Source organism: Taudactylus pleione, unplaced genomic scaffold (assembly GCF_031769625.1).
Source record: "Taudactylus pleione unplaced genomic scaffold, aTauple2 ptg001061l, whole genome shotgun sequence".
NCBI lineage: Eukaryota > Metazoa > Chordata > Amphibia > Anura > Myobatrachidae > Taudactylus > Taudactylus pleione.
Window position 1 is genome coordinate 76,604 of NW_028285462.1, and position 13,397 is coordinate 90,000.

A 13,397-nucleotide genomic window follows, 5' to 3' on the forward strand; every position below is an offset into this window, starting at 1 on the left:
TATCTCTCTATCTCATGTCTCTCTATCTCTCTATCTCATGTCTCTCTGTCTCTCTATCTCATGTCTCTCTGTCTCTCTATCTCATGTCTCTCTATCTCATGTCTCTCTATCTCATGTCTCTCTATCTCTCTATCTCATGTCTCTCTATCTCATGTCTCTCTATCTCATGTCTCTCTATCTCATGTCTCTCTATCTCATGTCTCTCTATCTCATGTCTCTCTCATGTCTCTCTATCTCATGTCTCTCTCATGTCTCTCTATCTCATGTCTCTCTGTCTCCTCTCTCTCTCCTCTAATGCTGAAACTGTGACAGGGCATGCTGGGATATGTAGTCCCACAGCAACTGGATTGCCTGGGTTCGTCACCACTGCCCTAATATGTCTTCTGGGACCCAATGTTATCACTCTGTGAAATTTTCATTTAAATCAATACAGTGGAAGGCTCAGAACAGACTCCCTGAATCTTCTATCTCATATCTATCTCGTATCTATCTATCTAATATCTATCTCGTATCTATCTATCTAATATCTATCTCGTATCTATCTCATATCTATCTCTCATATCTATCTCTCATATCTATCCATCCTATCTATCGATCTCATATCTATCGATCTCATATCTATCGATCTCATATCTATCGATCTCATATCTATCGATCTCATATCTATCGATCTCATATCTATCGATCTCGTATCTATCTATCTCGTATCTATCTATCTCGTATCTATCTTTCTCGTATCTATCTATCTATCTCATATCTATCTATCTCGTATCTATCTATCTCGTATCTATCTATCTCGTATCTATCTATCTCGTATCTATCTATCTCGTATCTATCTATCTCGTATCTATCTTTCTCGTATCTATCTATCTCGTGTCTATCTATCTCGTATCTATCTATCTATCTATCTCGTATCTATCTATCTCGTATCTCTATCTGTCCATCTCGTATCTCTATCTGTCCATCTCGTATCTCTATCTGTCCATCTCGTATCTCTCTCTCTCTCTCTCCTCTCTCTCTCTCCTCTCTCTCTCTCCTCTCTCTCCTCTCTCTCCTCTCTCTCCTCTCTCTCTCTCCTCTCTCTCTCTCCTCTCTCTCTCTCTTCTCTCTCCTCTCTCTCTCTCTCTCTCTCTCTCTCTCTCTCTCTCTCTCTCTCTCTCTCTTCTCTCTCTTCTCTCTCTCTCTCTTCTCTCTCTTCTCTCTCTCTCTTCTCTCTCTCTCTCTCCTCTCTCTCTCTTCTCCTCTCTCTCTCTCTCTCTCTCCTCTCTCTCCTCTCCTCTCTCTCCTCTCCTCTCTCTCCTCTCTCTCCTCTCTCTCCTCTCTCTCCTCTCTCTCCTCTCTCTTATCTCTCTCTCTCTCTCTCTCTCTCTCTCTCTCTCTCTCTCTCTCTTATCTCTCTCTCTCTCTTATCTCTCTCTCTCTCTTATCTCTCTCTCTCTCTCTCTCTCTCTCTCTCTCTCTCTCTCTCCATCCATCCATCCATCCATCCCATAGATGTCTGCCCACCCTCTCATATCCATATATGGCTCTGGGACCTCCCACTGAAAGGAGCAAAATTGCTGAAAGAGATTATATAGGGTAGGATGGAAATGGCATCAAGGGGGGTATTTATCAAAGCTTGGAGAGAGATAAAATTGTGAGAGATAAAGTACCAACCAATCAGCTCCTAAATGTCATTTTTGAAACACTGTAAAATGTAAGTTAGAAGCTGATTGGTTGGTACTTTAGCTGTTACTGTATTGTATAATTGCATCTCTGCTACTTTACATATCCTCCTGGTGCCGCTGCCATCCGAGGAGAGGGAGCCTTCTGAGGAAGGCACGGCAGAGGGAGGCGCCGCCGGCCAGGGCATGTACAGTGTAGAGACGAGCTCCACACTGTAGCAGCCGGTGCTAGGATCAAATGTTTGATCACAGCGCCGGTAGTCACGCAGTCCGGTTAGATGTTTCCCCAGCGGGACATATCAGTGGTCGGCACTGGGACAGTGTCTGTTCCCAGTGCTGGTCCAGGAGCAGAGGTGGGTGACATTTGGCCATTGAAGAGCGATGGCAATTTAAATTTTACGCCAGCTGCGAGCCAATCGTGCTTTAGCGTCTGTGACACTGGCCAGGACGGGCCTGCAGCAGTAGAATGTGGCTGAGGAGCCCGTAGCGTGCCTCAGTGGTGGGAAGTAAAATTAGCTAATGAAGCAGCAGCACCCTCTCCCTTCAAACAGGTAGGCCCTCTGAGGCCTTCCCATCATTAACCCTTCAGCGTCTGTGACACTGATAGGCCCATGCCCCTGAGGCTGTAAGTGACCCTGGGCAATAGACCCAGGTCACATAAATGGGGGGGGTGCCATTTTTCAATTTGCCATGGGCACCAAAGCCCCTAGTTACACCCCTGTTGGTGTGGGTTGTGGTGCACAAGGACTAAGGCGTGCATATATCAGAGAGCGACCACACACCCAAGCGTGGTATATCTATCATATAAAAAGGTCCCTGTTGTGAAAAATTAGTTCTACATGGCGATTATGTGGGGTGACAGATATAGAATAGGGGAAAAAGTAGTTCAGAATAGGCTGTTTAATTTGAATAATTCTAATGAATAAACATTTAATTGGATAACAGTGAGGGGCCTATTCATTAAACCTAAAACTTCTCTGGAGATAATTAGGTTTAGAACTTGCATGGAGTTCTAGCTAATTATAGGTGGAATTCATCATTCCTCCTCTCCATAAGTATCTATTCCGGTACCTGTCATTTTTGCGATGACAGCTTTTCGGGAAATAGATACTTTTCCTGCCTACACTACCTTATCACGTCTGGAAACAGTGCTGCGCATGCGCTGTTACATCTGTAATACCAGCGCATGCGCAGCACTGCCTACAGATGCGGTAAGTTTGTGTACCCCCCCGACCCCCCAGCCCTCCGCTCACCTCTCCGCGCAGCAGCCTCCGGCTCCGTCCTGCTGGTCGGACATGTGTGCTCCCCAGCAGACCATATGACAGATTAGAAACAAAAAACTTTTTTTTTGTCTAAACTTTCTTGTGCTCTGCTGGGGAGCACACATGTCCGACCAGCAGGACGGAGCCGGAGGACGGAGCAGAGCGCCGGAGGGACTCGTCGGGGGACCTGCACACGCGGATACAGGTAAGTTGATTCTGCTATTCGCCAACTAACAGTGGCGAATAGTGACTGCATCAAATTCCGAAAATTCATAATTTTCGGAATTTGATGAATACCACAATTTCCACATCCCCATACTAATGTACTAATGTACTAATATCCCCATACTAATGTACTAATGTACTAATACTAATGTACTAATATACCCATACTAATGTACTAATACTAATGTACTAATACTAATGTACCCATACTAATGTACCCATACTAATGTACCCATACTAATGTACCCATACTAATGTACCCATACTAATGTACCCATACTAATGTACCCATACTAATGTACCCATACTAATGTACCCATACTAATGTACTAATGTACCCATACTAATGTACTAATGTACCCATACTAATGTACTAATGTACTAATATCCCCATACTAATGTACTAATACTAATGTACCCATACTAATGTACCCATACTAATGTACCCATACTAATGTACTAATGCTAATGTACCCATACTAATGTACCCATACTAATGTACCCATACTAATGTACTAATACTAATGTACTAATACTAATGTACTAATGTACCCATACTAATGTACCCATACTAATGTACTAATGTACCCATACTAATGTACTAATACTAATGTACTAATGTACCCATACTAATGTACTAATGTACCCATACTAATGTACCCATACTAATGTACTAATGTACCCATACTAATGTACCCATACTAATGTACCCATACTAATGTACCCATACTAATGTACTAATGTACCCATATACTAATGTGCTAATGTACCCACACTAATGTACTAATGTACCCATACTAATGTACTAATGTACCCATATACTAATGTACTAATGTACCCACACTAATGTACTAATGTATGGGGAGTGTGGAAATTAACACAGGGGAACTTAGCAAGGAGATATTTGTGACTGTTCATGAATACCAAAATAACGTTATTTAAGGAAAATGTCCTTAAAAACGTTATTTTAGTGTTGATGAATAGGCCCCTGAGTCAGTAATGTGTATTCCTGTCAGTGAGGGGGTGATGTGCACTCCCGTCAGTGAGGGGGTGACGTGTTTCTGTCAGTGAGGGGGTGATGTGAATTACTGTGCTCAACCATGGATATCTCTAAAACCTGAACGGTTGGGGAGCCTTGAGGACCACGTTCGGGAACCTCTGCTTTAGGTGTTTGTAATATGACCCCGTTTTCTTCTTGTGGACCATATTACTACATCATCCTGGCACCCTTTCTCTTTCTCCCCCCTCCCCCTCAGGCCAAGACCACTTTTGTGTCTCTTATAATAGTCACCCGGAACAACCAGTGCTTCCCTGCTACGACACTCATAGCTCAGTACTCCGGATAGACCTAACCAGCATGAGACAGACTGCAGTCTATGAGCTCGTGTAGGATTGGACCCACTCTTACACACACAAACCTTGGCCCAGTTACTTCCCTTGCTGGCACCCCCATTCATAGGGGTTTTTGGGACATTTCACCCAGTGTTGATGATGTGACATGGGCTTAGGTAGAAGTGCCAGTGATGCAAAAATTAAGGAACAAATACAAATCACTTCCCACGGCGGAGCGTCTAAGTCTCTGGCGCCTTATGGACCAGAAATGCTAGGTGAATGAGGACACTATTATGTAGAAGCCAAGAATTTGAGGAGTGCCCATTTATTGTGACAATGTCGGTCTGTAATGGGTTTGGGGAGCTTGTTTTGCGTGTGTACTGCACCTACTGTCCTGTAGTAATAGTGAAATCAGAATGCACTGAGATGTTTTGCTTTATACAAGATGTAATAAAATACAGGCACAAGTGGATGTTGTTTTCTGGGCTGTTTGGGGTAATACATGTCTACATTGCTTTTATTGGAGCTCTGACAGAAGGCATTGAGGTAAATTCCCCAAATGTTCCATTATATTACATCCCTCTGTGCCATGAGGAGGGAGACTGCTGGCCTGTTGTGAATACGCTCTGACAATGTACCGCAGCATCTCACCACCTTCACCATGGACCGGAAAGATGCCGTGTTAACTGTGGATGACGGGATCCGGAAACTGAAGTTACTGGACGCAAAAGGAAAAGTGTGGACCCAAGATATGTTCCTGCAAGTGGATGACAAAGGTGTTAGTCTGTATGATATAGAGTCCAAGGTAATTTTCCTATGTCCTCCTGTTTCTTATAGCAGCCAGATGTTGTAGCCCTGACCTAGATGCCAGGTGTTGCTGAGTGGGCCAGGAGTGATAACAAGAGCCAGCCTTCAGGTGCTGCAGCATGAGCCAGCCTTCAGGTTTTGTAACATGAGCCAGATGCCAGGTGTAGTAGGGTGACCCAGATGTTGTAGTATGCGCCAGATGCCAGGTGTAGTAGGGTGACCCAGGTGTTGCAACATGAGCCAGATACCAGGTGTAGTAGGCTGACCCAGATGTTGTAGTATGTGCCAGATGGCAGGTGTAGTAGTGGGACCCAGGTGTTGCAACATGCACCAGATGGCGGGTGTGGTAGGGTGACCCAGGTGTTGTAACATGAGCCAGATGGCAGGTGTGGTAGGGTGACCCAGGTATTGTAGCATGAGCCAGATGGCAGGTGTGGTAGGGTGACCCAGGTGTTGTAACATGAGCCAGATGCCAGGTGTAGTAGGGTGACCCAGATGTTGTAGCATGAAGCAGATGGTGGGTGTGGTAGGTTGACCTGGGTATTGTAGCATGAGCAAGATGCCAGTTGTGGTAACATGAGCCAGATGGCAGGTGTAGTTGGGTGACCCAAGTGTTGTAACATGAAGCAGATGCCAGGTGTAGTAGGTGACCCAGGTTTTGTAGCACGCGCCAGATGCCAGGTGTAGTAGGGTGACCCAGATGTTGTAGCATGAAGCAGATGCCAGGTGTAGTAGGGTGACCCAGATGTTGTAGCATGAAGCAGATGCCAGGTGTAGTAGGGTGACCCAGGTGTTGCTGAGTGGGCCAGGAGTGATAACAAGAGCCAGCCTTCAGGTGCTGCAGCATGAGCCAGATGCCAGTTGTGGAAGCATGAGCCAGAAGGCAGGTGTGTTACGTTGACCCATGTGTGGTAACATGAGCCAGATGGCAGGTGTAGTAGTGTGACCCAGGTGTTGCAACATGCACCAGTTGGCAGGTGTGGTAGGGTGACCCAGATGTTGTAGCATGCACCAGATGCCAGGTGTAGTAGGGTGACCCAGGTGTTGCAACATGAGCCAGATGGCAGGTGTAGTAGGGTGACCCAGATGTTGTAGTATGCGCCAGATGCCAGGTGTAGTAGGGTGACCCAGGTGTTGCAACAAGCACCAGATGGCAGGTGTGGTAGGGTGACCCAGGTGTTGTAACATGAGCCAGATGGCAGGTGTGGTAGGGTGACCCAGGTATTGTAGCATGAGCCAGATGGCAGGTGTGGTAGGGTGACCCAGGTGTGGCAACATGCACCAGATGGCAGGTGTGGTAGGGTGACCCAGGTGTTGTAACATGTGCCAGATGCCAGGTGTAGTAGGGTGACCCAGATGTTGTAGCATGAGCCAGATGGCAGGTGTAGTAGTGTGACCCATGTGTTGCAACATGCACCAGATGGCAGGTGTGGTAGGGTGACCCAGATGTTGTAGCATGCGCCAGATGCCAGGTGTAGTAGGGTGACCCAGGTGTTGCAACATGAGCCAGATACCAGGTGTAGTAGGGTGACCCAGATGTTGTAGTATGCGCCAGATGCCAGGTGTAGTAGTGTGACCCAGGTGTTGCAACATGCAACCAGATGGCAGGTGTGGTAGGGTGACCCAGGTATTGTAGCATGAGCCAGATGGCAGGTGTGGTAGGTTGACCCAGGTATTGTAGTATGAGCCAGATACCAGGTGTAGTGGGGTGACCCATGTGTGGTAGCATGCGCCAAATGCCAGGTGTAGTAGGGTGACCCAGGTGTTGTAACATGCACCAGATGCCAGGTGTGGTAGGGTGACCCAAGTGTTGCAACATGCACCAGATGGCAGGTGTGGTAGGGTGACCCAGGTGTTGCAACATGCACCAGATGGCAGGTGTAGTAGGTTGACCCAGGTATTGTAGCATGAGGCACATGGCAGGTGTGGTAGAATCCCCAGGTGTGGTAACATGAGCCAGATACCAGGTGTGGTAGGGTGACCCAGGTGTTGTAACATGAGCCAGATGCCAGGTGTAGTAGGGTGACCCAAGTGTTGTAACATGCACCAGATGCCAGGTGTAGAAGGTTGACCCAGGTATTGTAGCATGAGCCAGATGGCAGGTGTGGTAGGGTGACCCAGGTGATGTAACATGCACCAGATGGCTGGTGTAGTAGGGTGACCCAGGTGTTGCAACATGCACCAGATGGCAGGTGTAGTAGGTTGACCCAGGTATTGTAGCTTGAGCCAGATGGCAGGTGTGGTAGAATGCCCAGGTGTGGTAACATGAGCCAGATACCATGTGTGGTAGGGTGACCCAGGTATTGTAGCATGAGCCAGATGGCAGGTGTGGTAGGGTAACCCAGATGTTGTAGCATGAAGCAGATACCAGGCGTGGTTGGTTGACCTGGGTATTGTAGCATGAGCCAGGTGTAGTAGGGTGACCCAAGTGTTGTAACATGAAGCAGATGCCAGGTGTAGTAGGTGACCCAGGTGTTGCTGAGTGGGCCAGGAGTGATAACAAGAGCCAGCCTTCAGGTGCTGCAGCATGAGCCAGATGCCAGTTGTGGTAGCATGAGCCAGATGCCAGTTGTGGCAGCATGAGCCAGATGCCAGTTGTGGTAGCATGAGCCAGAAGGCAGGTGTGTTAGGGTGACCCAGGTGTGGTAACATGAGCCAGATGGCAGGTGTAGTAGTGTGACCCAGGTGTTGCAACATGCACCAGATGGCAGGTGTGGTAGGGTGACCCAGATGTTGTAGTATGCGCCAGGTGTAGTAGGGTGACCCAGGTGTTGCAACATGAGCCAGATACCAGGTGTAGTAGGGTGACACAGATGTTGTAGTATGCGCCAGATGCCAGGTGTAGTAGTGTGACCCAGGTGTTGCAACATGCACCAGATGGCAGGTGTGGTAGGGTGACCCAGGTTTTGTAACATGAGCCAGATGGCAGGTGTGGTAGGGTGACCCAGGTATTGTAGCATGAGCCAGATGGCAGGTGTGGTAGGGTGACCCAGGTGTGGTAACATGAGCCAGATGGCAGGTGTGGTAGGGTGACCCAGATGTTGTAACATGAGCCAGATGCCAGGTGTAGTAGGGTGACCCAGATGTTGTAGCATGAAGCAGATGGCAGGTGTGGTAGGTTGATCTGGGTATTGTAGCATGAGCCAGATGCCAGTTGTGGCAACATGAGCCAGATGGCGGGTGTGGTAGGGTGACCCAGATGTTGTAGCATGAAGCAGATACCAGGCGTGGTAGGTTGACCTGGGTATTGTAACATGAGCCAGATGGTGGGTGTGGTAGGGTGACCCAGATGTTGTAGCATGAAGCAGATTCCAGGCGTGGTAGGTTGACTTGGGCATTGTAGCATGAGCCAGATGGCAGGTGTAGTAGGGTGACCCAAGTGTTGTAACATGAAGCAGATGCCAGGTGTAGTAGGTGACCCAGGTTTTGTAGCATGCGCCAGATGCCAGGTGTAGTAGGGTGACCCAGATGTTGTAGCATGAAGCAGATGCCAGGTGTAGTAGGGTGACCCAGGTGTTCCTGAGAGGGCCAGGAGTGATAACAAGAGCCAGCCTTCAGGTGCTGCAGCATGAGCCAGATGCCAGTTGTGGTAACATGAGCCAGATGGCAGGTGTAGTAGTGTGACCCAGGTGTTGCAACATGCACCAGATGGCAGGTGTAGTAGGTTGACCCAGGTATTGTAGCATGAGGCACATGGCAGGTGTCGTAGGGTGACCCAGGTGTGGTAACATGCACCAGATGGCAGGTGTGGTAGGGTGACCCAGGTGTTGTAACATGCACCAGATGGCAGGTGTAGTAGGGTGACCCAGGTGTTGCAACATGCACCAGATGGCAGGTGTAGTAGGTTGACCCAGGTATTGTAGCATGAGCCAGATGGCAGGTGTGGTAGAATGCCCAGGTGTGGTAACATGAGCCAGATGGCAGGTGTGGTAGGGTGACCCAGGTGTTGTAACATGAGCCAGATGCCAGGTGTAGTAGGGTGACCCAGGTTTTGCATCATGCACCAGATGGCAGGTGTAGTAGGTTGACCCAGGTATTGTAGCATGAGCCAGATGGCAGGTGTGGTAGAATGCCCAGGTGTGGTAACATAAGCCAGATACCAGGTGTAGTAGGGTGACCCAGATGTTGTAGTATGCGCCAGATGCCAGGTGTAGTAGTGTGACCCAGGTGTTGCAACATGAGCCAGATACCAGGTGTAGTAGGGTGACCCAGATGTTGTAGTATGCGCCAGATGCCAGGTGTAGTAGTGTGACCCAGGTGTTGCAACATGCACCAGATGGCAGGTGTGGTAGGGTGACCCAGGTGTTGTAACATGAGCCAGATGGCAGGTGTGGTAGGGTGACCCAGGTATTGTAGCATGAGCCAGATGGCAGGTGTGGTAGGGTGACCAAGGTATTGTAGCATGAGCCAGATGCCAGGTGTAGTAGGTGACCCAGGTTTTGTAGCATGCGCCAGATGCCAGGTGTAGTAGGGTGACCCAGATGTTGTAGCATGAAGCAGATGCCAGGTGTAGTAGGGTGACCCAGGTGTTCCTGAGAGGGCCAGGAGTGATAACAAGAGCCAGCCTTCAGGTGCTGCAGCATGAGCCAGATGCCAGTTGTGGTAACATGAGCCAGATGGCAGGTGTAGTAGTGTGACCCAGGTGTTGCAACATGCACCAGATGGCAGGTGTAGTAGGTTGACCCAGGTATTGTAGCATGAGGCACATGGCAGGTGTAGTAGGGTGACCCAGGTGTGGTAACATGCACCAGATGGCAGGTGTGGTAGGGTGACCCAGGTGTTGTAACATGCACCAGATGGCAGGTGTAGTAGGGTGACCCAGGTGTTGCAACATGCACCAGATGGCAGGTGTAGTAGGTTGACCCAGGTATTGTAGCATGAGCCAGATGGCAGGTGTGGTAGAATGCCCAGGTGTGGTAACATGAGCCAGATGGCAGGTGTGGTAGGGTGACCCAGGTGTTGTAACATGAGCCAGATGCCAGGTGTAGTAGGGTGACCCAGGTTTTGCATCATGCACCAGATGGCAGGTGTAGTAGGTTGACCCAGGTATTGTAGCATGAGCCAGATGGCAGGTGTGGTAGAATGCCCAGGTGTGGTAACATAAGCCAGATACCAGGTGTAGTAGGGTGACCCAGATGTTGTAGTATGCGCCAGATGCCAGGTGTAGTAGTGTGACCCAGGTGTTGCAACATGAGCCAGATACCAGGTGTAGTAGGGTGACCCAGATGTTGTAGTATGTGCCAGATGCCAGGTGTAGTAGTGTGACCCAGGTGTTGCAACATGCACCAGATGGCAGGTGTGGTAGGGTGACCCAGGTGTTGTAACATGAGCCAGATGGCAGGTGTGGTAGGGTGACCCAGGTATTGTAGCATGAGCCAGATGGCAGGTGTGGTAGGTTGACCCAGGTATTGTAGTATGAGCCAGATACCAGGTGTAGTGGGGTGACCCATGTGTGGTAGCATGCGCCAAATGCCAGGTGTAGTAGGGTGACCCAGGTGTTGTAACATGCACCAGATGCCAGGTGTAGTAGGGTGACCCAGGTGTTGCAACATTCACCAGATGGCAGGTGTAGTAGGTTGACCCAGGTATTGTAGCATGAGGCACAAGGCAGGTGTGGTAGAATGCCCAGGTGTGGTAACATGAGCCAGATACCAGGTGTGGTAGGGTGACCCAGGTATTGTAGCATGAGCCAGATGGCAGGTGTGTTAGGGTGACGCAGATGTTGTAATATGAGCCAGATGCCAGGTGTAGTAGATTGACCCAGGTATTGTAGCATGAGCAAGATGGCAGGTGTGGTAGGGTGACCCAGGTGTTGTAACATGCACCAGATGGCCGGTGTAGTAGGGTGACCCAGGTGTTGCAACATGCACCAGATGGCAGGTGTAGTAGGTTGACCCAGGTATTGTAGAATGAGCCACATGGCAGGTGTGGTAGAATGCCCTGGTGTAGTAACATGAGCCAGATACCAGGTGTGGTAGGGTGACCCAGGTATTGTAGCATGAGCCAGATGGCAGGTGTAGTAGGGTGACCCAAGTGTTGTAACATGCACCAGATGCCTGGTGTAGTAGGTTGACCCAGGTATTGTAGCATGAGCCAGATGGCAGGTGTGGTAGGGTGACCCAGGTATTGTAGCATGAGCCAGATGGCAGGTGTGGTAGGGTGACCCAGGTGTTGTAACATGAGCCAGATGCAATGTGTGATAGGGTGACCCATGTGTGGTAACATGAGCCAGATACCATGTGTGGTAGTATGACCCAGGTGTGGTAGGGTGACCCCGGTATTGTAGTATGAGCCAGATGGCAGGTGCAGTAGGGTGACCCAGGTATTGTAGTATGAGCCAGATACCAGGTGTGATAGGGTGACCCATGTGTGGTAACATGAGCCAGATACCAGGTGTGATAGGGTGACCCATGTGTGGTAACATGAGCCAGATACGAGGTGTGGTAGTATGACCCAGGTGTGGTAACTTGAGCCAGATACTAGGTGTGGTAGTATGACCCAGGTGTGTGTCAGCTGCTAGGTACATACTTGACGTTTCCCATGAGTGAGGCTCATTGTTTGTATTGTATATGCTTGCGGTGAGACATGATAGTATATTCTGTTTAGGACCAGTAAAGAGCAGAATGAGAAAGCAACGAGCAGTTACCCTCAGGCCTTATTGCAGGTTGTGGAGGAGTTATTCTGAAGTATCGGTCAGAGGTGGGCTGGGGGCTCTGATGCTGGAATGAGCCATAGCAAGTAAGCGCATTATCCTGCATTCCTGATAAATGACAATTCCAGCATGGCAGGTAGCTTTTATATGCCAGACAGGTGTGTCCGATCTGATGTAAGACCTGCATTGATCCCCCTCCCAGCAGCCTGTAATGGTAGTTATTCCCAGACAGGCACATTGTGTCCTCTCATTTCTGTGCAGAATGAATTAGAAACTTTTCCAGCAAGTACCATTCAGCACTGTAAGGCCGTGATGAATGTCTGCAGATATGATTCCATTCTTGCCCTTGTTTGCAAAGAGCCAACACAAAACAAAGCTGATCTGCACCTCTTTCAGTGTGAGGCGGTGAAGGTAAGACTGGAAGGAGTGTTATTCCAGTATTGCATCCCCCATCCACGCCCCCATCCTTCCTGCCCCATGCATGTTCTTGTTGCACTGTGTGGAGTGGACACTTTGCATGCTCACACCGGGGTTATGTATGAATCCGCTTCTCACATTGACCACCCTGACGCTACACACAATGGAAACCATAAACTGATAAAACAATCTTTATATGGCCCTTCAGCCAGATTATGTCCATTTAATATAATGTATCTTTGTAAAACATATTCTCTACTATGTTATGAATAAAGTCCATTTCTCCACCAGAATTAACGTGTTTTATTTGTTCATAGTAATGAAATGGTGATACTAGATTATTATAATACAATAATTGGAATATTGCAAACCTAGCATCAGTCATGGCTTAATAGGATTAGTGATACTCGCTGACGTTTTATCCAGAGTCACAATCAGGGGTCGTCTACACCGGGAGTATATCTGATTGTTCCACCTTCCATAGAAATGATCCAGCTGATCTGAGACTTTGAGTAAGCTTGGAATATACTGTAGAACAGCCCTCATCCACAAAGACCCCTCAGCACTGTGTCTTACATGTTCATGGACTGATCACAACTGATGCCACAGAAGATATTTTGGAAGCACCCAAGGATTTAATGAGAAGCCTCTGATGATCCCCTTCCAGCTGTAGCTCTCACATTCCTGGTGTGTGGTCCCACAGGAGACACCGATGTACTTCCATCTGTGTAATCCTCTCTGACATAAAGCAAAGTGTTAGAAGTATGCGCCATCATTGGCGAAACTGCTGGATCACATGATGAAATATATCGGATGGATTAAACACTCAGAATGTAAAGTCCGTCATTTTTTTTTTTAATGCAGAAAAATATAATTCACTGATTAACTGAAATATCTGCCCATTGATAAATGCTGGTTTTGTATCTAGCACTGGTTTCATTTGTGATAGAGCGGCTTTGTGTGATTGTGCATGTGTCACACCTCCCCCGCCATGCACATTGGTGTTGTGTAGTACTGGTGCTGGGTCAGTGCTGGTGC

The 13,397-nt window shown here is 48.3% G+C and overlaps 1 protein-coding gene across 3 annotated transcripts in view; it reads left to right on the forward strand.

Annotated features, from left to right (window-relative positions):
* EPS8 (EGFR pathway substrate 8, signaling adaptor) overlaps positions 1 to 13,397 on the forward strand; it is a 247,660-nt gene that overhangs the window by 67,684 nt on the left and 166,579 nt on the right. For 2 of the 3 annotated variants that reach the window (XM_088461541.1, XM_088461542.1), the window contains 2 exons: positions 5,127 to 5,288; positions 12,204 to 12,353. The exons of the other annotated variant lie outside the window; for it this stretch is intronic. In XM_088461541.1, coding sequence (XP_088317667.1) covers positions 5,127 to 5,288; positions 12,204 to 12,353 — 312 coding nt within the window. The remainder of the gene's footprint in view (positions 1 to 5,126; positions 5,289 to 12,203; positions 12,354 to 13,397) is intronic. 3 annotated transcript variants of the gene reach the window in all.